General features: G+C 40.4%; 2 protein-coding genes across 6 annotated transcripts in view; one reads left to right on the forward strand and one right to left on the reverse strand.

Moving 5' to 3' along the window:
• Window positions 1-9027, forward strand: part of Ptprz1 (protein tyrosine phosphatase, receptor type Z1) — a 197900-nt gene extending 188873 nt beyond the window's left edge. For all 4 annotated transcript variants that reach the window (XM_006236137.5, XM_006236138.5, XM_006236139.5 and 1 more), the window contains 5 exons: window positions 563-691; window positions 1947-2093; window positions 5718-5860; window positions 6553-6688; window positions 8087-9027. In XM_006236137.5, coding sequence (XP_006236199.1) covers window positions 563-691; window positions 1947-2093; window positions 5718-5860; window positions 6553-6688; window positions 8087-8227 — 696 coding nt within the window. In that variant the 3' untranslated portion in view covers window positions 8228-9027. The remainder of the gene's footprint in view (window positions 1-562; window positions 692-1946; window positions 2094-5717; window positions 5861-6552; window positions 6689-8086) is intronic.
• Window positions 9028-20267: 11240 nt separating this feature from the next.
• The window catches only part of Aass (aminoadipate-semialdehyde synthase), a 56666-nt gene continuing 51678 nt past the window's right edge, over window positions 20268-25255 (reverse strand). For both annotated transcript variants that reach the window (NM_001100963.1, XM_039107271.2), the window contains 4 exon segments: window positions 20268-20833; window positions 22520-22696; window positions 23163-23251; window positions 24009-24124. In NM_001100963.1, coding sequence (NP_001094433.1) covers window positions 20715-20833; window positions 22520-22696; window positions 23163-23251; window positions 24009-24124 — 501 coding nt within the window. In that variant the 3' untranslated portion in view covers window positions 20268-20714.

Raw genomic sequence — 25255 nt, forward strand, 5'->3', positions numbered from 1 at the left:
TCTTTTTTATATGTTGGGGCATCTTTTGGGTATATGCCCAAGAGAGGTATAGCTGGGTCCTCGGGTAGTGCAATGTCCAATTTTCTAAGGAACCTCCAGACTGATTTCCAGAATGGTTGTACCAGTCTGCAATCCCACCAACAATGGAGGAGTGTTCCTCTTTCTCCACATCCTTGCCAGCATTTGCTGTCACCTGAGTTTTTGATCTTAGCCATTCTCACTGGTGTGAGGTGAAATCTCAGGGTTGTTTTGATTTGCATTTCCCTTACGACTAAAGATGTTGAACATGGTCATGCTACTTCTTAAAGTAAATGTGTCCACAGCACTTAACTTCGTATACCCCAGTTTAATCACCTTTAAAATGAAGATAGTTCTATCTCACAGATTCCTGAATAGGAAGAAAACTGTACCTAGCATGTAGATACTGACCAGTAAATGTTGGTTGTAATACATTATTATTTCAACATTCAGTCTACAGTTAAATATAATACTTTAACATGAAAACACATTTCTCTGCATAGTCATATGTCAGGGCTCTTTATTATGTTCTTTGGTTTTGTAGGGTTATTACCAGAGCAATGAATTCATCATCACCCAGCACCCCCTTCTACACACCATCAAGGACTTCTGGAGAATGATATGGGATCATAATGCCCAGCTGGTGGTTATGATTCCAGATGGTCAAAACATGGTAGGTCATTTTTCTGTTCCTTACTTATAAGGAAAATATATTACAATAGCCAGAAGCCTATCATACAAACAAGAAAAGTATTCATTTTGTTTTTTTTTTCTATAGCTAATAGATTCACTGGAGTCATGCACTGCTAGACTGGATTGGTTAAGGAGTTCCATTGGGTCAAAGAAGTGAATGAGAGATCTAAATGAAGTAGATCTGAGTTTCTAAATACGTATTCATGGCACTGCTTAAGCACACCAGGAAGGCTACACAAATGACACCAGTTTACACACATTCATTTGCATGTTTAGGATAAAATATATAGTATTGTAATGAAATCTCTGCCTAAACCTCTCATTTTTTATTTTATTATTTTATTTACAATTTCACAAAATTCATAGTTGAAGAAGTAGTTACATCCTCTTAGTAGTGCCAACCAAGGCTCTTTTATGAAGGAGAGATTTAGGAAACTTTTAAATTGATGCTTTGAGGATCTCATCCATGTATACAATGAAGTAGGCCCATCCCTCCCCCCAACTCTTTATGTATTTCCCATCACATACCTCTTCCAACTTGATGTGTTTTTTTTAATAACTTACTACAATTATTGTTGACCCTATAAGCGTGGATATAGCAATATGCAGGGAACGTGTGCATCCTACAAGTGGCCATAGCCCCAAAGAAGAATGAATCTCCCTCTCTGAGCTGCTCTCACCTGCCAATAGCTTATCAGCTAGGGTGGCAACCCAGGACTTCCTCTCCTCGCTGTGCTAGAAAGCTTCACTTTAAAAAAAGAAATGTGAACTCGTATGGGAAAGAACTCTTTAGGACCACAATGTCACTGACACATCCGCTCTTCTGTGTTTGTAAACCTAAAGAGTCAGTCAAACTTAATCTGTGACTTGGACTTGTCATCCTGATCTCTCATACTCAGTTCATTTGTCTAAAGTCACAGAGATTCCAAGTCATGCTAGAAATCGGTGAGTCCTTTCTTTAGTCATCCTACTCAATTGGCAGTTCCAGAAGCAACCAATGCTACCCAGGAGCCAAGAGCACAAAATGCCACGGCATTCGTTTGGGTTGTGCGAGATTTTGTTTCACACATAAATCCAATCTGCATTAAGATTTCAAGGACATTTTAATGGTAGATTTTGTTCTTCAAAGAAAATTTTGATTTGAAATTGCTTTGCCGAGCATTTGAACTGATTTTCCAATCAGACCAATGAACTATTTCAAGAAAATCTATATATTCTCCCTTGGTCTTTCTCAGGCAGAGGATGAATTTGTTTACTGGCCAAATAAAGATGAGCCCATAAATTGCGAGAGCTTCAAAGTCACGCTTATGTCTGAAGAACACAAATGTCTTTCGAATGAGGAAAAACTGATAGTTCAAGACTTCATCTTGGAAGCGACACAGGTATGAAAGGAAATGGGTTAGAGGATAACTTCCCTCCTGCTCATGTGTAAGACATGTGGTGACTTGGGAATCTATTAGAAGTGGAAATGACTACGATTTCGCACAAAGTGAGGCAGTTCTAGAGATATTCCTGTATTTATCATTTTTACTTCCAAAAATCTTACAGAATCATCAAACTACTAATTGTTTTTGCTAAACTATACAATTCTTGACTTCTGTGTACACAGAAAAGCAAAGATTTCTCTTTTACTTCAGATTTGTTGCCAATAGAACATAGGTTGAAAAATAAACAAACTAACAGAAATAATTCTAATTCTCTTTGAGATTTTTTTTTCTATAGATGGGTCTTTGGCCTGCTTGTATGTCTATATACAACATGCATGCAGTGCCCATGGCAGCCAGTAGAGGGTGTCAGATCTACTAGAACTGGAGCTGCAGATGGTTGTAAACCACCATGTGTATGTTAAGAATCGAACTCAGGTTCCCTGGGAGAGCAGTCAGTGCTTGTACTTGCTGACCTATCTTTTCAGACTCTTATTATAATTCTTGTTTTAGAACCAGCACTTACCTTGTGGTGCTTTCTTCCATAGGTGTGTCCATGTAGTGAGAAGGCTATTTTAAGATGATACTCAGTAGATACCCATTGCTTGTCAAATGCGTTATTCTGACCACCCCCATTACCTACCTCAGCCTTAGGAAATACTGCTTTTTCCTAGTGTTATACAGAAAACACACCATACAATAAGTATTTGGGATTGATTCCAGTTCAATGCATCAGTTATATAAATCAAATGACATTGATGTCTGAATTTCCAGAAAGCCGGACCGGGAATGAGGGGTAGTTCTAAAGCAGTGGTCAGGAAAGCAAGATGAAGTAGGCATTTTCATGCACGTCATAGCTAACTGTGTCTTACATGTCATAGCTCTTGAGTTCAGTAAAGAGGTAAAAGTTTATGCTGTGGACCAGACTCATTTCAACTTCCGGGAAGTTTATTAAATGTCCAAAGTCAAAATCTGGGAGTCCATTAATTATTTTTTTATAAGGATGATCTTTAACGTATCTAGTATTACATAATAAAATAATATTCATAAGTTATATAAAATATATCAAAGTGATACACTAGGTGATCTGCTGGCTACTGAGTTCAATAAAGGAACACAGCCTTGACCTTTGACCAAGATCCTTTATGCTTTCACTCAGCCATCCAATCCTCTCTTCAAATATAGTGGCCACTTTTCCAATTAGTGTTTGCTGATCTCTGGATTTACTTAATAATTCTATCTAATAATAATAATTATTAATAATAATAATAATTCTATCTCTGTTTTCTTTAGACTGTGTTGTTCTTATATTCTGACCCTTATGTAAATTATGAGGATGTTTTCAAATATTTGCTGCCTTCCCTCATTATAATATTGATGCCATTTATTTACACAATTGGGCAAAAGTCAAATCTGTTTGCTCCCACTGTCAACAAATCAGGGCGTTTTTTTTTCCTATCCAAAATTGGGGTACTACTTGTTTAAAGTTGGTTTTGTTTTCTTTCTGCTTCACTTTGTTTTGTTCAAAAATTTGCAATTTCAAATGGTACCTGATTGAATATGTTCATCTACATGAAAATGTTTCTTATAAGGGATCCCTTATAAGTTACTGAGAATGAAGTCCCTCAGTTTTCCAGTGTTATGATTGTTTTTAAAGTGGTCCTACGAGATACCTTCTGATTCACAGCTCATGAGAAACCTGGAACCTCTTCAGCACTGCTTATGTTGAGGCTGAAAAGGTTTTTTATTTATTTATTCATTCATTTATTTATTTACTTATCTATTTTGCTTCACTAGTTTTAATTTTCCTTACTGAAAATTAAGGTAAATATCTTTCCAAAAATGTATTGCCCATGGCATTGATAACTCGTATGGTTCCTCAGGGCTTTGGCCCAAATTTCCATTAGCACCTTATAATTCTATTTACGTACTTGCGTGAGGGCTTTTTTATATTCTACATATCAGCTCCTTTCCAGCTACACATGTTGCAAATATTCTTTTATATAATTTTAACATTTTTAATTTTATGTAAATGAAAATTTACAAGTTTAAGCCATGTGGATTTTACTGCCCTCCCCATTGCATTTTGTTAGGAAGAATCTACCATTTAGGATTCACTGTTCAAAAATCCTGTTGGGGTTGAGGAAGCAGTGCAATAGCAGAATGAATGTTTAGCCCTCAAGGATATCTAAATTCTAGTCTTTGCACCAAAACCAAACTGAGAACCAAAATAAAATATGTCTGAAGTTGATACTTACCTACATAGCACTGTTTGCTAAATGTCTTCTAATATTCCTATAGTTTCTGTATTGCATTGTGCAAGCCAAGAGTGCGCCTTCATTATTTGCCAGGTGATATTATTATTGTCCTAGTGACCTCGTGCTCACAGATCAGCAGTACCCGTTCAGGCACACATCTGGTATGACTGTGTGTATGGACTTGTTTCTAGCAATACTACTTCCTTTCCGTGGGCTCCTTGTCAATCTCTCTGCTGACCTGGAAATGCCTTCATTCTAGCTTATAATAATTCTTGATATCAGATAAGCCAATTTCCCGTCACGATTTTCTTTGTTAGCAATACTTTGGTAGTTTGGGAAGTTTACGGTTACTACATAAAATTGATCCTGAGACACTTGTTTTTAAATAGAGCATCTCATTAAGTTCATTTAGGAAACTGGAGATCAGAGGTTTATTTCACTGTCGCATCATCTGGTTAATCCCACAAAAAGAAATCGAGACTGAAGTTCAAAACAGACATCCACCCACTTGCCAGAGGTTTTCTTATTGTGTTGTCTAATCTCATTCTGTTGAGTGCTGCTGATGTTTGACGCGTTCTCTGTGCTCTTTTCCAAACACATTTTAACACTGAAGATTCCCTTTTGTAACTTAAAATTGAGCAGTGCAGATACATCTTTATGGCACACTTTCATGGTTTATTAGTATTAGCATGATTCACTCACAAGTAACATTTTTCATTATTTTATTTCTATTCACTTTACATCCTGATCAAAGCCCCCCTCCCTCCTCTCCTCTCAGTCCCACCTTACAATCCCCTTCCCCCATTACATAAGAAGGGAGGGGTTGAGGCGATGAATCAGTCAATAAAGAGCTTGCCCCTGAAGCATAAGAACCTGGGTTCAATTCCAAGCACTAACATGAAAGCCAGGCCCAGGCGTACTGGGGAGGTAGAGGTAGGAAGATACCAAGTGTTTGCTAGGCCAACCAGTCTAGTCCAAGCCAGTAAGCTCCAGATAAAAGATCCTGTCTCAGAGAGTACGCTAGAGAAAACTTGTAGACATTTAATATCAACCTTTTACCTCCATGTGTACACATGTACAGCCATATACACAGGCCTAAACAGGAGATAATGTTTTACCCTGGTGAATGGATCTACTCGTGGTTAATATCCCACTGCAATGATTTTCTCCTTCCACAATCCAGGATGAACTACAAATAAAGCATTCACTATTTTTATCATCCAGCTTTGGTTTCTAAATTTTCCACTTATTCCGACTCACGATAAACTGCCACTAGCCCAGTATTACTCTTTTTAAAACATTGATCTGTTCTTTCTTCTCACAGGATGATTATGTGCTGGAAGTAAGGCATTTTCAGTGCCCGAAATGGCCAAATCCAGATAGTCCCATTAGTAAAACATTTGAACTTATAAGTATTATCAAAGAAGAAGCTGCTAACAGAGATGGGCCCATGATTGTTCACGATGAGTAAGTCTCATGGTCTTAGTCACTGATACCTCTGGATATGTGCATGGCTCTATTGTCTGCAGATCAGCCTGATGCTTTGTGTCTGTGTGTTGATCCAGCCAGGGTGGGTTAGCTGCTTATCATCAAAAGAGAACATTGTGCCTCCCTTGTAACTCCTGGTGAAGGCAGAACTCCTGTGTCTGGACACTGGAATCTGCCCTTAGGCTGTATGGGGAAGCGTTTGTTGAGATGAGACAGTGTTTCAGTACTGGACATGAAAAAACTAACGTAGGACACATCGTAGCTTTTTTCTTTTGAGAAAGGAGTAAAAATGACTATTGTTTGGTAATTGTTCATGTTTTGCCTAAGAGAGCAATCTTTACTTCATAATTTCTTCTGCATCTATAACAATAAGAAAGGCCAGCATTGTGTGTTAAATACCTATTCTGTAAGGTATGTAGTTTATATACTATAACCTCAGCCAAACATTTTCTGCCTGCCTCTTTCAAAGAATAACAATAATGAGGCATAATCAAACAGTAAAATAGTTTATAAAGGATCTGGTTTTTAATGGCACACTTGGCCCTGCCCCAAGTTCAACAATAATTCTATACACAATAAAAAGAAAGACAAGCCATTTCAAGGCTGTGTGCTCTGGGTTCCGAATGTACCTGATGTGTCTGATGGAGTCTTTGCTGTCTCTTTACTGCAAGGCATGGAGGAGTAACAGCAGGGACATTTTGTGCTCTCACAACCCTTATGCACCAACTAGAAAAAGAAAACTCCATGGATGTTTACCAAGTAGCCAAGATGATCAATTTGATGAGGCCGGGAGTCTTCACTGACATTGTAAGTGATGGACCTCACCTTTCACTGTTGAAATATCACTCCCTAGATGTTACTAAAGCTCTTGTTTTTTTTTTTCTTTAATCACACAAAAGGAAGGTCACAGAGGCCGATAGGTACTATTAACTTGTAGCATTCAAGTTGAATTACAAGTATGAACTTTACAGAAGACTGGCAGATAAAAAAAAAAAACTTTTAGTCACTCGGTACCCTTTTCATAAGATTCATTGTGATGCTTAAAAATACCTGTAGTGGAATTACCAATGAATGGGTTTGTTCAGCAAACTGAAGAGTTATATTCCTGAGGTTCAAGTTGAGGCTTCCAAGAACAGCCAGAGATATATCTCAAAGACCTATTCATTTCTTCCTGAAGCCGAACCCAGTTTCTGAAGTCAACAAATAACTAACTCATGGGTGCTTTTTAAGAGAAAAAAGACATGTACAGTAAAGAATGAGACACAGCCAGCACTGCTGGTTTCAAGGTTTCACTTAGAAATAACCTGAAAGTTGTTATTATTTTGGCAAAAGAATAGAAAGCTTGGTGAATGTCCTGGGTGGATGTCAGCGTCTTAGGGTCACTGTCAGCTTCTTAGCTGAGAACAGAGAAGGGACTCATAGGGAGATCTCTGGGGAGCATGACACCCCTTTTCTCAAGGCAGACCATCAAGCCAGACAAAATCACAGGGATTGAAAAACATTTGTTGAGCAGTGTGTTTGTGGAAGTGCTGTTCCTTGGTGAGAAAACAGCCATTGTTGAGCACTTTCCATAGACAGAAACATTGGATTACATAGCAATTAAAGAAAGGAAACTAAGACCCTGAGTTTTGAGGGTTGGGGATATAACTCAGTAGAATGCTTCCCTAACAAGCACAAGAACTAGTTTTGATTCCCCACATCAGATAAATCAGATAAAAAAAAAAAACTTGTCTGTAGTCTTGTCACTTGGGAGAGAGAGACAAGAGGATCAGAGGTCAAGGTCATCCTCATCTACGTAGTGAGTTCGAGACCAGCCCCAGATGTATAATAGAAGAGGAGGGAAAAAGGAAAGATGACGCTTTTATAAAGGCTGTGGATGCCGAGCACAGATGAAGTTTATCTGCATTGTCTTCCAACTCCAGGAAACAAAGGAATAAGAGCTGAGAGCTTATCACTGTCAGATGTGCAGGGCCTTCTTCTCTACGTTCAGTGACTATTTGCTTATTGCAAAGCGATTTGGGTTTAACCAAATAGATACAACGCAATAATATAGAATGTGCGCCTCGGCTGAGTACGAGCCCGTTAAATCAGCCCCGTGCCCTTATATGAGCCGTGCTAAAGTGTATCTGAAGTCATGCCTGGTTTTTGCAAACCCATGCCTCTGTTGAGCTTCCTGTCTGTACTCTCCCTTCCCGTGTGTTTCAGGAGCAGTACCAGTTTCTCTACAAAGTGGTCCTCAGCCTGGTCAGCACAAGGCAGGAAGAGAATCCATCCACCTCCCTGGATAGTAATGGTGCAGCTTTGCCTGATGGAAATATAGCTGAAAGCCTGGAGTCTTTAGTCTGACGCAGAAAGGGTGTAGGACCACCCTCATCCAAGCAGTGTCTCTTTCTAAACTTAGAAAAATGAGTCCAGTTCTGTTATCTGTTTACTTCCCATGACCTGACGGTAACTCATTCTGCTGCCAAATTGACACCATTAACAACGTGTGCCTTTTTGAAAGACTTCTTGTAATCCACTTATTATGTTTGAACTAAAATGATTGAATTTTACAATGTTTCTAAGAATTGAATTGTGGCATTTTTTTCCATATTGATTTTAACAACAACAACAAAAAAAATTTGTAGATAATAGGAAACACCAACCTTGGGAGATATTTGTTCTTAAGTGTCAAATTTTTAGCTGTATTTGTAGCAATCATCAGGTTTGCTAGAAATATAACTTTTAATATAGTAGATTGTAAGTAAACCACTTTATCCCCGATGATATTCAACATTTTACAACTGCAGTATTCACCTGAAGTAGGAGTGACAGTAACTTATGTAAATACTGCCCTGGTGTCTCCATGGACCAAATTTATATTTATAATTGTAGATTTTTATATTTTACTACTGTGTGAGTTTTCTAGTGGTGTACTTGAGTTTAATTAGCTTACTCTCTGGTCTTAACTTACTCTAAATGTCTTCTAAAACTGTACTGTGTTATCCAAGAAACTAACCTTCTTTCTGCATGTCATTTTAACTTTTGTGAAAATAGGAAACCACTTGTTTTAAAAGATGTTTTTATGAGAATAACACCTTACCAAACATTCCTTAAATGGTTTTTATCTGAGAAGTTGCAAAAATAAATATAAATATTGCCATTAACTTGTGTTCATTTGTGGAATGTTGTCCTGATCTATGTGTAGTGTGTAAAGTTATCTTCTACTCACCTGTTTTAATTGTTTTCTCAGAGGTTTACTGCTGAATATGCTCATTCTTTCTAGTTCTTATTGAACTCTGGTTGGCTGGTTCAACTCAGCTGTTTTAGCTCAAAACTCCTCTCCAAGCTGACTGATTCAGTCTGGCTTCTCTCAGCTCTGCTTGGCTCTGCTTGACCTCAAGCTAACTCTGGCAATTTGTTCTAATCTTCAGGCTCCTTATTATCTAGCTTCAACTGTCCCTGTTGACCTACACTGAACTTCATTAATTCACGAACAAATTATTCCATTGCACTGCACTGCACTGCAGAGTCCCAACTGTCTCAGTTCCCCACCTATTGACTCCTTGTCCCTGTGCTGCTCTTAAATAGCTTTCCTCCTGAGAGTCGAGCATATCCTATTTTTGACTCATTCTGTCAAATCTTTCTCTGATTCATCACTTTGTCGGCCCCTCAATTACACAACACTTTCCAACATGGCTACTTTCTCTACAAACTAATTTTACCTTAAAGGTCTGTATTAAGGCATGTCTGTATTCCAGCCAGATTACACAGACATGGGTTGTTGGACGTGATCCCTTCCCAGAGCAGCCATATTGCTGGATTAAAATTCCTCTACATGGTAGAAAATTGTGATTGTGGATCCCACTGAGAAAAAGTGAAAAGGCCAAAGAAATGGGACAATCAAGCTCTAGTTCCCAAACTGCATTCTCAGTGATACATCAGGATCTCACAAGATTCTGTGGTTTTGAGCTCAACACAGCAGCCGATGCTGCCACTACAAAATGAATCATTAAACCATTGGGACCCACTTGCTTAATAAGCAGAACCATTATGTATTTCTTTTGCCTTATAGGATCGCCATGACCTGGATATGCATGACTACGAAACCCCCATGTGCTGACATATTCACCCCTAGAAGGACAAAGAAAAAAGGGCTCATTATGGTAGGGCAAGCATAGCAACAGGAGCAGGAGGTTTCTAGCTACTTCAAATCTTTAAGCAGGAAGAAAGAGAACAGGAAGTTTTTTCCTGGTTATAAAACGTCAAGGCCTTGTCCCCTGACTTACTTCTTCCCGGAAGGCCCCACCTCCTAAATGTTCCATAACCTTTCAGAACAGCACAACGAAGTGCTGAGCCCTGCATGGCCCTGGTGGGGACAGAGTGACATTGTTCTTGCCCCTGGGACAGGGCCCTGGTGTGAGCCTCCAGGAGTGTTGAAGGCTGCTGTGGGCATAAGGTTTGCTTGTGTGATGATGCACATATTTCACATTCCTCCAAGGAGTGTTAATGTTAATGTTAAAGAGGCCATGACAATCGCACAGCATACATCCAGAAGTCAAGAGTGTGGCTAATGTCTCAACAAAATGATAAACACTGGAACCTTCAGGGCAGTTCTTAAGGCTATGGAAAAGAGCTCTAAATACATGAGTTCATATATATATATATATATATATATGAATATGTATATATGCACATATATATGAATATGTATATATGCATGTGTGTTTATTTCTCAACTATTCAAAATATAAGAATGAAATATGAATTGTAAGGGACTTCACTAATCTAAAGGAACAAAGACAGCTATACCATGAGCCAGCTTGTCAGAAAGATACAAAGATAGGCAGATTCCTGTGTTCAAGGTCAGCCTGGGACAGAGCAAGGTTAGGACCAGGGGGAGTAGAAATGGTAATTTCAGGGCAGGGTCCCACACAACTAACTTACCATCAGTGGTTAACAAAGACAGACCAATCTCTGAATTCTTTTGAAATGTTAAGAAAATAATGTATGCTTGCTATCACTTAAGAATAAAAGGGCTGGGGTCACAGGATGCTGATTCATAAGGTAACAAAAAAGAACCTGGAATAAATAACTGAATTAATATGTAAATAAAATTGGGCTTTTGGCTGCATGAGATGAGCTAGCAAAAAGAGAGTTCTCTAGAATTTTCTCCAATGAGAGCTGAGTGTTCTGGAGATCTCTGGAGAGCAAAACAGCTCTTCAAGAATTTTTCTTACCACAATTTCTGACTTGGTCAATAACGATTTCTGTCTTGATCCAATAGTTGTTTACAACAGCTTTTCTGACTTTGAACTATCTGGATACCTTTTAGAATTATTGCTAGTAGAGCTGTCTCAACCAGAAAGTATTTAGAATAGAAAAAAAAATGCTGACTAGAACAGAGCAGAATATACACATACACACACACACACACACACACACACACACACACAGAGAGAGAGAGAGAGAGAGAGAGAGAGAGAGAGAGAGAGAGAGAGAGAGAGAGAACACAGTCTGGAAAGCCATTTCAGCAGAATTTAAATCACCAGCTTTGGCCCATGATTCGACTTTGAGTGATTCTTTTTTCCACTCCCAGACACCCATTCTCTCAGAACCCCTCTCTATGCCCAGGTTGGTCCTTGGCAACAAATTATTCAAACACAAGTCTATAGGGAACATTTTACACTCAAACCATAATAACAGCCTTAAGTAAAAGGAAGCCGAGAGAGATCCCTGCAATTTTTCCATTACATGAGATGACAATGAAAGACTACAGCTATGCATAAAAATATCAAGTTCTTTTGAGCTCAGGAGGGCTGGCCCCACCACTCCCCTACCATGAGGTGGTATGGGAACCCCTACCTTGTCACCTGAGACAGTTAGGAGAGCTGGCCCTGCCTCTCACTGGCTGTAGCACTAGGGAGAGCAGGCTCTGTACCTCATCTGGGCAACATAGTAGAGCTGGTCCTGCTGGGGTTGGGATGGGTGAGCCAGCCAGGAGTAGCATTTGGGGCAGTGCTGGAGAGCTCACTGCAGTGGCGCAGGTGCAGGAGAGCTGGCCCTGCCCCTTGCTGACTGTAGCTTTGGATGAGTGAGCCAGGGCAGTGCTGAAAAGCTTACGCTGGTCCTGAGGGTGCAGAAGAGCTGGTGCACTGAGCAGCTCAGCTACCGCACAGGCTGAGACCCAGGACCTTGAGTTGGCCTGCCCCGAAATCCACCTCATCCATGAACTGTGAGAACATACGAAAGGCCCATCCTGCACATCCAGAGCTGCAGGATCACCATGACACAGGACAACAACAGGTACTAGAGTCCCAGTGAGGATCCAGTATTGATGACAGAGATGGAGGGTATAGAAAAAGCCAGCATCCTTGAGCCAGACTCATTGCACGGAACATTTTCAAGTAAAAATGTGTGGGCAAAAGGGTATGTGCTAGGATACCCTGTGACTCACTACACTTCCACGACAAGATGTTTTCTATATTTTGTTTTATTTTGTTTTTTTAATTTTCTTTTGTGGGTGAGGTTACAAGGGGAGAGGGTAAATATGAAAGGGCAGTAAGGGGGCTGGAGAAAGAGCTCAGTGGTTAAGAGCACTGACTGCGGTCCTAAGACTCAGATCCTTCCAGAGGTCCTGAGTTCAATTCCCAGCAGCCACATAGTGGCTCACAACCATCTGTGATGGATTTTGGTACCTTCTTCTGGCTTACAGGCATATATATATTCAGGCAGAACACTCTATACATAATAAATAAGTAAATCTTTAAAAAGAAACAAAAAAGAAAGGGCAGTAAGATGGATGGGAATGGAGTACACAATGTGAAACTCACAAAGAATCAATAAAATGTTAAAACAAATAAAATGAAACGATAAAAAAGAGCAGGGGGCTTGGGGGCAAGGTCTTCCCCGATTTTGAACCTGCCAGCATCTTGGCCTTGACCAAATGATTTCTCTAACTGAGCAATAAAATTATGTAGTATACAGACACCCACAGCAAGGTGTTTTGTTCTATTAGTTCAGGCTGGCCATGAAGAATTAACAAAACGTTGCCAAGAAAGTAAGAGTACCATGTGCCCAGAAATGATGGAGCTCTTGATTCCAAGCCAAGCAGGGAATTAGAAGCATTTCCAGTCTAAGCAAAGGCCAACCTAGTCTAGAGGATAGGAGCCAGAAAGACAGCCTGGGACCAGAGGGTCCTAAATGGAAAAGGGAGAGAGAGATCCTATGTTATCGTTAGGGTTTAAGAGCTATGCAGAACTGGGAGAGAGGAAAGCAGAATCATAAGTAAGCCAACTTAGATGCTTGAGGCAATCCCCTGCCTCAGCCAAAAGTGTTTGGAGGACACTGGCTCCAAACTCAAGCTCAGAGCCTAGAGCAGAAAGTTAAAGAAGTAACATTTAAGCAATTTTCTCCATATATATGTGTGTTTACATGTATGTGCACACACACATATATATACATACACATAGTGTACATATACATATGTAAATATACACACACATATATACATACATATACATATATACATACACATAGTGTACATATACATATGTAAATATACACACACACATATATATACATACATATACATATATATGTATACACACACACACACACATAATCCCGTCACTGGGGTGGCATATAGGGATTGCATGTGACGTGACAGGGAGAGATGACATGGTGAGGTAGAATTAGGGGAGGGAATGAGAGACCCAGAGGGGATTGGAACTCCACAGGGAGACCAATAGAGTCAACTAACCTGGACCCTCGGGGGCTCCCAGACACTAAACCACCAACCAAAGAGCATACATGGGCTGGACCTAGGCCCCCCTCACATATGTAGCAGATGTGCAGCTTTGTCTTCATGCGGGTCCCCCAACAACTGCAGGGGGGCTATCTTTGACTCTGTTGTCTGCTGTGGATTCTGATTTTGTTCCCATAAGTGAGCTGCCTTGTCTGGCTTCAGTGGGGGAGGATGTGCCTTGTCCTGCAGTGACTTGAGGTGCCAAGTACCCAGTAGGAGGGGGCTCCCCTTTATCAGAGGAGAAGAGAGGGATGGGGGACTGTGTGAGGCAGGGACTGGGAGGAGAGGGGAGCTGAGATCAGGATGTAAAGTGAATAAATAAGTTAATAAATGGGAAAAAAGAAAAGAGAGAACAGGATTAAAGCTCATCATCCTCAGCCTTGGGCAGGAACAGTCAAGGATAGTTTTGTGTTCCTTGACTGCTTTCCCAGTCCTCTGTCCCAGTCCTGTCCCTTCCATTGTCATTGTATCTGGTTTCTGCCTAGCCTTTGTTCCACCGATGAAGTTTTAGAGGCGATGCAAAGTCTTCTTTTTTCCCCTTTAAGTTGATTTAGTAGTGATGTACCCTCCACGATCTGTCCAATACATGAAGCAGTTTACAAAGACTTTGACACATACATCGTGAGACAGACTAAAACAAAAGTTCCAGTAAGATATGACAAGCCTTCCCCATCTCTCCAGCCTTAACGCTTGAGTTAACAGTCCATTCTAAGACAAGACAGAAATAATGAAGCTGGACTAGTCAGGTGAGCCTTCAGCAGTCAGCTCTACTAAAACTTTATTGTTCCATTACATCTGTAGCTACACATCTTTAATGTGATAGCTTATAACATAGTTATACCTTCATTTTGATGACATTCCTAACCGTATTTTATTACACATCTCTTATTAGCCTACCATTGTCAAGTTTGCATAATATTTCACCTGGAATACCAATATGCTGACTGTATGATGTTCTGGCACATTACAATACTCCTTCTTACTGCTATGTTGAGATGTTACAGTAGGTAGCTTTAAATATTTAGGTAAATAAGTGAAAAACACTGTACCCGTATTAAGAATCTAAACATCCTTGACCTTACGTCATAATCCACAAATGTTTCCCCCTATTAAGATAATCATCTTTAAAATAAAAGCAAGGTTTGAAGGAGGAGGAAGAAATAGCACAAAATAGAAATGTCTCATGCACTCCCTAAGAGATTCTAACTAGTCCATCACCATTGGAGTTTCTAAACAGTTCTCCAGACATAGAATGACCTTAGAGCAACTTGTCAGAGAGGCTCGTTTGAATCGCTTCCTCCACCATTGTATACATGGCTGTCACCCTGGCTCTCACATTCCTGCTCTCATTTCAGTACCACGGTTGTAATAGTTCTGAACGATTCACAGAGAGATGGCCAATGCAAAGACTTTTTATCTTTGTTGCTCATTTATTTATTGTCTGTTCATATTTTTAAAAAACCTACCAGCATCAAGCTTCTCAAAATTAAGGCACTAAAATGTCAAAGGTTATTATTATACTTATCATTTTAAGTAATTGCTTTAAATAACATATACTGTTGAAATTATGCACTTCCTGTTTTTAATGTGTGCTGTCTGCTTGTTTTTAGATAATATTAAATGAGAAACCTTCCCAAGTTTAGCTGTGTGATATTCCAGTTTGAAGCCCAAGAGAACATACAAAAGGACCCAGGAAACTGTCTAGAGAGAACACAAATAAAATTGAAGCCAAAAAGAAAGGCTGAGCCCTTAGAGTCTTAGTGATATTCAGAGAAACATCCATGCCACTGTCCTTAGGGCACCAACCTATGACAGATTGGTTTTTAAAAGCATGACTTTGGTCCATTCTATGTCCCTTGACATTCATCCATTTTATCAGTAGAACATATTCTCTCTCTCTCTCTCTCTCTCTCTCTCTCTCTCTCTCTCTCTCTCTTTCTCTCGCTCTCTCTCTGCCTCTCTCTCTCTCTGCCTCTCTCGCTCTCTCTCTCTGCCTCTCTCTCTCTCTGCCTCTCTCTGCCTCTCTCCCTCTGCCTCTGCCTCTCTGTCTCTGTCTCTCTAACTTTGTATTGATTCTTTGTGAATTTCACACTGTGTACCCAATCCACTCATCATCCTCTCCCTCTGTATCTTTCCTCTACACTTGTAACCTACCTCCACCCAAAGAAACCAAAACATAAAAAAATAAATGAATAAATAAATAAATAAAAATAAAACAAATAAATAGAACCATCTTGCTGTGTAAGCTGAAGTATGTCACAATGTATCACACAGTATACCCTGTTGCCCAAACAGCTTAACTTCCAAATGCTCACTACAAGGAGTCATTAGTCTGGTCCGAGGCCTCCAGCTTCTACTACACTACCAATACTGGATCATCACTGGGACTCCTCTCAGATATCCTATTGTTGCCCTGTGTCATGGAGATCTTGCAGCTTTGGATTTGCAGGACCTGCCCTTCATGCTCCAGCAGTTCATAAGTTAGGTAGATGTTGGGGTGGGAAAACTCAAAGCCCTAGATCTGGGCCTGGGTGGTGGCTGTGTAGTTAAGCCTGCCATCTCTCTCAACTTTGCCTAGGTGAGGGGCAGGGCAAGGGGTAGCACTGCCTCTCTGGCTCTCCTGTCATGGGACCAGCTCTCCACCACTGCCCCTACTCAGGGACAAGCCAGGCTTCCCACTCTCATGCCACCAGAGCCAGCTCTACCTCAATGACCAAGGGAGGTGTGGGGCCTGTTCTCCCACACACCTCTTCTCTCAGTCTTCTCCTGTGTTCTATGACATCTCTTCTAGTTTCATCAACTCTATTTTGTTTCTGTCTCTTTCAAGTATTTCTATCAGTCTGAAGAAAGGATAAATGTTTGCCAACAGTTTGCTAAGCCAACAAGATGTAAATTTTCTCTTACTTCCATGCAGGGCTGTTTTGGTCTCTACCAACCTTATCATGAACCAGGCTCAGAAGAAATGTTAGAGTTTACTAGAGTCATTGTACATGACTGGTTTGCTTGACAACAGCCCAGAATCATTGTCACTCAGAGCTGAGAGGGGAATTCATGCCACCTCACCAGGGTCTCTTAGACCCTAGGGTTTATGTATGTGTGATCTGTTCATTTTGTATACAGTGTCAATCAACAAAACTGGAAAGGTACTTTACTGTAGTAACAGCTTAAATTGTAGAGACACATCCTATTTAACTTACCTAACAATTGTTAGGACCCTTTAGTGTTTTGTAATTTTGATAGCTAATAAAAATCAGGAAAGATTACTAAAGTTAAAAAAAAATTTTTTAAAAAGAGAGCATTTAGTTAATTCTCAGCTACTAGCATTTATTTCAGCAAAAACAACAGCATTTTCCTGTAAGCCTTTTGAAGTGGCATTCGGGGCAGATACCTGAAGTTATATTGCAAACAGTTAACAAATGTCAGTTGTAGTAAAGAAAAGTAGTACACAAAATAAAGGAGAGATTTTGTAGGATTTTGCACAACACCTAAGTGGGGAAAATCCCACCACAGATAATGAAGATAACTATATTTCCATTAAAGGAAAGGGAATCATTTACCTTAACCAATTATCCGTTTGGGGATATTTTGGACAGAAAGGTGTCTTAAAGAATGCCTTTCTCAAACTCTCAGAAGGATGCCATGTTGGGGTTGGAGAGATAAATCAGCCAAGTACTTGTCATTCAAGGGTGAGGACTTTGATCTTAGAATTTGGATTCCCCCATACTCATATAAAATCCAGGCTGGGGATAGGGGCTGGGGGTAGGTTGTTAAAGAAGTTTCCTGTGTTTCTCAACCGTAAGCCCACAAACCATCAATACCTGTGCAAAAGAAACTTCCTTGTCCTTTATAATCCAAGGCAGCAGCACAGATCATGGACTTAGGAAGAAAGAAAAAGAAAGAAGGAAGGAAGGAAGAAGAAAAAGGAGGAAGACAGAAAGAATCTAGACAGGAGGTCTTTGACGCTAAAGCTCTTCACAGTTGGTGGCTTCTGGCAGAGGTGGGGGTGGGGAAAGACTCGGTATTCTTTAAGGGGCTGCCCACTGGGAGTGTGGCCATGCTCCAGTGAGTGTACAGGCAACACAATTGAACTTGGTATTTTTTTCTTTTGTTTTGGGGGAGGGCATAAGAGTGGGAATGTACCTGGGAGGACTGGAGTGAATTTAATTGGGGTGCATTATTTGAAATCTCTAAATCAATAAAAGCATGTTAATAAAAAATTAAGGCAGGCGTGGTGGCCCCCAAGTAATCACCGCACAAGAAAGGGAGAGATGAGAGAGCCCAGAGCAAGCTAGCTGGCTAGACTAGAAGAATGAAGGCATTCTGGATTCAAGTGAGAGACTCTGTCTTAGACTCTAAGGTGGAGAGTAATCATGATAGACACTCTTCAAGGTCAGGCCTCCATGTGCACACACATGCATAAAGAATATGTCTATACACACATAAATGTGTATAATTACTTGCAAGCATATCACACACATGTGCAAAAGAAAATTGAGTTATCTTTTTCATATTGAGTTATAACAGCTCTTTATATATGCTAGCTACATATGCATCCCTAATAAATGACTTACCAAAAAATAAATCTAATTTTATGGGTTATTTGGAAGACAGGTTGCATGATTTTTTCCATTATTTATTAATTCATTTTTATATCCTAATCAAAGCCCCCACCTCTCCTTCCAGTCCCTACACATATACAGCCCTACTTCCCACATCCCCTCTTCCCTGCTCCTCTGATAAGGGGGAAGCCCTCCTGGGTACCAACCCACCCTGCCACATCAAGTCACTACAGGACTAGGCATATCCTCTGCCACTGAGGCTAGGCAAGGCAGCCCAGTTAGGGGAACAGGATCTATAAGCAGGCAGCAGAGTCAGGGACAGCCCCTGCTCTAGTTGTTAGGGGACTCACATGAAGACTAAGCTGAACATATACTGCATATGTGGGGGAGAGGGCTAGGTGTTGCCCATGTATGCTCTTCCAGTTGGTGTTTCAGTCTCTGAGATCCCTCATGTCCAGGTTAGTTGATGCTGTTGGTCTTCTTGTGGAATCCCTCATATCCCATCAAGGTCCCTCAATCCTTCCCCCAACCCTTTCATGAGACTTCCCAAGCTCCATCTAATGTTTAGCTGTGGGTCTCTGCATCTGTTTCAGTCAGCTACTGGGTGGAACCTCTAGACTAGGCTCCTGTCTGCAAGCATATCAGAGTATCATTAACAGTGTCAGGGATTGATTCTTGCCCATGAGATGGGTCTCAAGTTGGGACAGTCATTGGTTGGCCATTGCCTTAGTCACTGCTTCATCTTTGTCACTGCACTTCTTGTAGGCAGGACATATTTTGGACTGAAGGTTTTGTGGGTGAGTTGGTGTCCTTATCCTTCCTCTGAGAGTCCTACCTAGCTACAAGAAGTGGCCACTTCAGTTTCCAAGATCTCCCACTGCTAGAAGTCTCAGCTACAGTCACCCTCATAAACTCCCTGGAGCCTCTACTATCCCAGGTTTCTGGCCATCCTAGCGGTGCCCCTCCCCCAACTATACCAATCCCCAATTTCCATTGACTCTCCCTGACCTCTCTCCATACACATGATCCCCCACCCTCACTCCACCCCTTTTCCCCTCCCTGCGGTTCTATGAGTTTCCTTGGAAACTCAAAAGTTTTCAATTTCTTTTTAATGTCCAATTTTTTGTCTATTGTTTTTTCTTCTGGGGCTTGTGATTTTTGCTTCAATGGCTTAAACCACTGCCTAATTTAAACACATAAAGACCTATGCCTACATTTATTTCTAAGATTTTTACAGTATTAACTCTCTTTAGATTTTTTTTTTAGACCCATCATTAGTCAGTTCTTATGTATGCTATGAGCTAGTGGTCCAACTCCATTGTTTCTGTCCAGATTGTCAATCCTCATTTGATGAAAAAGGATTATTTTTCTTTGCTGTATTGTTTTAGCACACTTTAAAAAAGACAATGGAACAAAAACATGAGTGTCACTGGCTTCTCAGTTCTACTTTTTTTGATGCCATTGATATTGTTTTTCTAAAACCACTTTTGGCTCACTCATTCATACTTTATGGAAAGTCAGAAACTTATTCTTGAATCTGCATTTTTTCTGAATTCATGAATTCAAATGTTCTTTTGTATTATTTTGACTATGCTCTTGGATTTCCTGTTTAATTGAAGATTCTATGCAAATAGACCAAAACCAAGGCCTTGCGCTTCCTAGGCAAGCGCTCTACCACTGAGCTAAATCCCCAACCCCTAGAGTTTATTTATGTATTTATTTATTTATTTATTTATTTATTTATTTATTTGCCTAATTGCTGATCTAACCCTGCAATACAGGTTGAATCACTAGGGCAAGTGACAACATACTTGTGCTCTTAAGTGAAAACCATTCAGTATTATTTCATTAAGTATGATACAAATTATGGGATTTTCATAGCTATCTTTTACAAGGGCATTCCTTTCCATTCTGGTTTTGCTATTTGTTTTGCAGTGGTTGCTTTGTTTTGTTTTGTTTCTATCATGGAAGGGTGTTAAAGATTTTCAAGGAGGACTAAAATTATTGTATCAATCCATTTTCCAAAAACTTCAAGAGAAAATGATTTTCAAAATGATTTACTAAATAAATCATAACTTTACAAAAGGCACGAGGCAGTACGTTTGCGACCGTTCTTCGATATGTCAGTCTAAAAGGTATATAGCGGAATCAATTTGAAAAATACAAAAATATAACTACACGAAGTGGGAAAAAATAGTACAACTGCATTTGCTGATGATATGTCCTCAGGAAAAAGGAAGTGTAATAAATTAACAAACTATGATCATCATCACCTTTACATACACACAAAAAGGACACAGGAGACTTATTAAAGGTTCCTATGATGTTTGGAATCTTCTACTCTAAAAGCTTTAGAGATTTGAGTTTCGAAAACACCATTGCATAAACTTCCAGAAAACATATTCTTCATATCAGCTTCAGTATATCAGCAAGCACGTTTGTCATATACAAGGTAACAGCTGTGATGCCTAGGAAAATAAATCCCCATTTATAGCTTGATTGTGCTCTGTGTATTAAACACAATGCCTTCTGCTTTAATCCGCTCCAATATTGGCCCGTAGATCTCCTTTGAAAATGGTCCCATTAGGCCTTTGGTTTCAATTTCACCTAAAAGAAAACAAAGTTTTGATTTTTGATTTAAAGGTGATGTTAAAGGTCTATGTTAAAGAATCCATAGAAAGAACCCTCGGGCCAAATAGTACTGTATTGCAAAGCAATGCTGTTCAATCTGTATGTGACCATAATGGGAGAGCATGGAGAATTAAAACTTGAAATCCTTTTAAGAAAGTCTCAACTTAGACCCAGAGAGGCTAAGTAACAAGGAGGGCTCAAGAGGGCAGGCTGGGCACATGGATCTCCCTGGGAATGAGAAATAAAGTAGAGTTCATGGTTGAACTGGAGAAGGTTGAGATGAGAACGGGAGAGATCAGGTGTGGAAGGGATGGAGGGAGAAAGTAAAGGAGAGATGACTGGAAAGGGGGGGGGAGTGGTATTTGGGAGACTATGTGGAAACCTAATGCAATGGGAATTCCCTAGAATCTACAATGATGAACCTAGCAAAAGCTTTTAATAATGGGGGATACAGAGCCTGAACTGGCCATCTTCTGTAGCCAGGCAAAGCCTTCAATGATGGCAACTCAGCCACAAAAACTTCCACCTACAATTTGTCCTGCCTACAAAAATGTGCTGGGCTAAAGGCAGTGCCGAACTTGTAGGAGTGGCCAACTGATCTAACTTGAGAGCCATGCCACAAGAGGGAGCCCATGCGTGACACTGCCCGGAGATACAGGAACCAAATGCTGGATAGCCCAGAGACTTAGGATAGGCCTACACATGACAGGAAAATATGCCAATGAAATGATTCCTAATGATACTCTGCTATACTCATGGATTGGTGCCTAGCCCAATCATCATCAGAGAAGCATCAATCAGCAGGTAATAGAAGCACAAGCCGAGACCCAAAACCAAACATTAGCCGGAGTCTGGGGAACCCCACAAAAGAGGTGGAAGAAGGTTTTTAGGAACCAGACAGGTTGAAAGTACCACCAGAATACTAAGCAGGGCTTACAGAGACTGAAGCAGCAATCACAGAACTGCATAGGTCTGCCTTAGGTCCTCTGCCTATTTGTTATGGTTGTGTAGCTTGGTGTTCTTGTGAGACTCCTCATGGTGGGAGTAGGGAGTTCCTCACTCCTTTGCCTGCTCTTGGGACCCTTTTTCCTCCTCCTGTGTTGCCTCATGATACTTAGAATTTGGACATTGTCCAAGCTAGTGATATGCTTTATGACACTGTGTCATGGTGCCAGGAGGTAACAGAGTTACAGATACCACTCAACCACAAAGCCTATTGTAGATAACATGTATGTGGTTTAACATACAAGAGTTAAACCACAGACAATAATTCTGATGACCTACAAGTGAACACCCTCTGCTAATTCAGAACAACCACTCTAAAGCAGACCCTCTGTGTGGTGGCAGCCTTCTATGCTGTTTCACTGAAAAGGTGCAACAAACCCACGTTTGGAATGACATAACTGACATTCAATTTGAAGAGACCTTGGCCCACAGGGGTTAAGTTACATCTATTCCACCATTCTGAGGTCCTGTGACTGAGCTGGATGAAAGTTTGGTCTCACGCCAGGACCTACTCACTTTCCTCACCATAGTGTAGCCCCTAGCCAGGTATCCTCAAGATGGCTCATTTTCAATAAAGCAAATTATTTGCTGTCCAGGCACTAGGTGACTTGAACGTAAAGAGGAGCCAGGCTCAGCCCTGATGCAAAGGGAACTTACCATCGAGTAACATTTTGGCTGCCATGGCTGTTGGCAACCCCACAGTCTTAGCCATTGCCGAAAAGCCATTGAAGTCTCCATAAACCACAAGATCAATGGTCTTGTTTTCTAAATGTCCAGATGGATGTCTAATGCCAAAGCTGTCCCGCATCACAATCATATCCTTTTCTTCGGGGCCTTAAAATAAATATAGACATCTTGAATTATCATCATAGCTCAACTATAACTTTATTTCACCTTCTCTGTCCTTCCGGTTTTCCCACCAATTACATGTGTTCATTAGACAACTATTTATGATGCTTTACACATGAAGACCAAGTGAAAACCTCAAGGGAATGGGAATTTGGACTGTATTCCTTTCCCAGTATCCAGTAGTCCGTTCATTTGACAAGGCTATTACTCTGGCAAACAGATACTTGTTCCCCAAATACTGCTTCGGTATTTATTTGATACATTAAATAGAAAGCTCTTTTTCCTCCCAGTCGTTCCTGAATTCACTATTGTCTAAGAATTTTCTATCATTGCCTCTTCTCACACTTCTCCTTCTTACTTACTGCATGACTGCTGCTCTCAAAACTGAACCTTTGGCCAAGCTTTCCTCTGATTCATCCTCAGCAATGTTTACAGAAAACTCATGACCTACCATAGGAGAGCTTTGAGACCAAGTGCTTGGAGAATGCATCCACAATGGACTCTGCCTGAGGAACCTGCTCATCCCCCAGTAAGCCCAACCTGAAAAGCACAGGGTCGCTGTTAGTACACAGCCTATGGATGTTCTTCATTAGCTTCAAGATCCTAGGCTCCCTGACACACCGCTCCATAGAGCAGAGTAGGCATGGCATGTTACAAGCTCATTTATGATTAATTTATAGTTATTTACAGATTGGGTATCTCACATTAAGTATACCATAGTCACATAAATGAATATTCTGCAGCCACAGAAAATCAGAGAAATCCCCTTTGATCCAGGAACAGAGTGACAACATGCTTTAAAATAAACATTTTCCAGGTCATAATCATCACGGTTCTTCACTATCTACTTTTTAACCCAATATAAACCTAATGAATTATAGTCTATCAGGCCAACTAATGACCATTAATCAGCCAATAAACAGATAATTCATCAAAGACAAATACAAAGTCTGTCATGGCCTTTCTTTCTTTTTTTTTTTTTTTTGGATATTTCTTTATTTACATTTCAAATGTCATTCCCTTTCTAGGTTTCCTAGACATAAGCCCCCTAATTCATCCCCCTCCCCTTCTTCTATAAGGGTGTTCCCCTCCTTATCCCCCCCACCCCACCTGCCCTTATACTGGGGGTCCAACCCTGGCAGAACCAAAAGATTCTCCTTCCTTTGGCACCCTCTGCTACATATGCAGCTGGAGCCCTGGGTCTGTCCATGTCATGGCCTTTCTTTAGCCAAAAATGACTAAGTCATTAATCATTGGTCCAATATGTTTTCACCTAAATGAAAACATTGGTGCTCACCATTCAGCAGCCTCTAGCTGGGTACTGTCCCCTCCCAACTTTGTAAAGACAACTTCCTTAAGCTTCTCACATGAGGAGGAGCGGGAAATCCCAACTAGGTCACACAGGAGCTGTTTCTGTTGAAAAATGAATGTGAAAAGTCTAAGTCCATACAGAGTAAAACATCATATATCTGAGAAATAAACCAACCAAGACATTGGACATCAAGTATACCTCAAGTTTGTGATAAATAACCGAAATAGAAAATTAAGACAAAAATTATACATACATACATACATACACATACACATATACATACACATACACATACACATATACATATACATATACATATACATATACATATACATATACATATACATATACATATACACCCACACATACATATACGCATCACAAACGCTTGGGATTCCAGAACCAAAAACAAACAAAAAACCCTTAATAAATATTTAATGCTAAAAAGGAGAAACACTAATGCATTTTCCGGTCATGTATCTTCCCCAACACGTTTTTCCACTCAAGCCCCCATTGTAAACTCCTATCCCTGCACCCTGTAGCAATCAATGTGAAGCAGGTTAAAGTACAAGGGGTTTAGTGCTGTGGTTGCCAGTGGCAACCAGAGTTCTTTTGTAGCTTCAATGGATGAGAAAGATCTCACAGGGAATTGAATTTCAAAGGAACACTTAAAAGAGTGACCACGGATTTTTCTTATTTCTAAATAAAAAGTTTTCCAGGGTCCCCGAAGGAAGTTATGGTCTGGATCAGAAGTTGAACAGTTGGTTCACAGGCTCAGTATGGCTCATTTCCTGCTTTTTAAACAAATAAAGTTCACTGGAAGTTGTACCTACAGAGCTCACCCACTGTTTCTGCCAGTACTAGATTACTCTGCAGAGACTACTTGGCCCATGAAGTCTAAAATGTTTACAATCTGATGTTGTGCAACAAGCTTGTCCCATGTGTTCTAGACTCTAAGGGCATCCTGGGATGACCCAGGAGTTCCCTGCTTCCTAGGACTTAGGCATGAGACAGAAATGCCTAAAACTCGGTAACAAGCTTATTACTCGCAGCCATAAATGGCACAGTGAGAGGACCGACAAGGCTCACACCAGCATCCTCTTAAATATCACGCTCAATTGGTCCAAATGACCTGTCACCACCTACACAACTACAAAATCTCAGAGTCCAAAGCAAAGAGTGAAGACATCTCCATTGCTCAGGAAATGATCCTGTGGAGTAAGTGAATGTAG

The sequence above is a fragment of the Rattus norvegicus genome, chromosome 4 (assembly GCF_036323735.1).
Source record: "Rattus norvegicus strain BN/NHsdMcwi chromosome 4, GRCr8, whole genome shotgun sequence".
Classification (NCBI taxonomy): domain Eukaryota; kingdom Metazoa; phylum Chordata; class Mammalia; order Rodentia; family Muridae; genus Rattus; species Rattus norvegicus.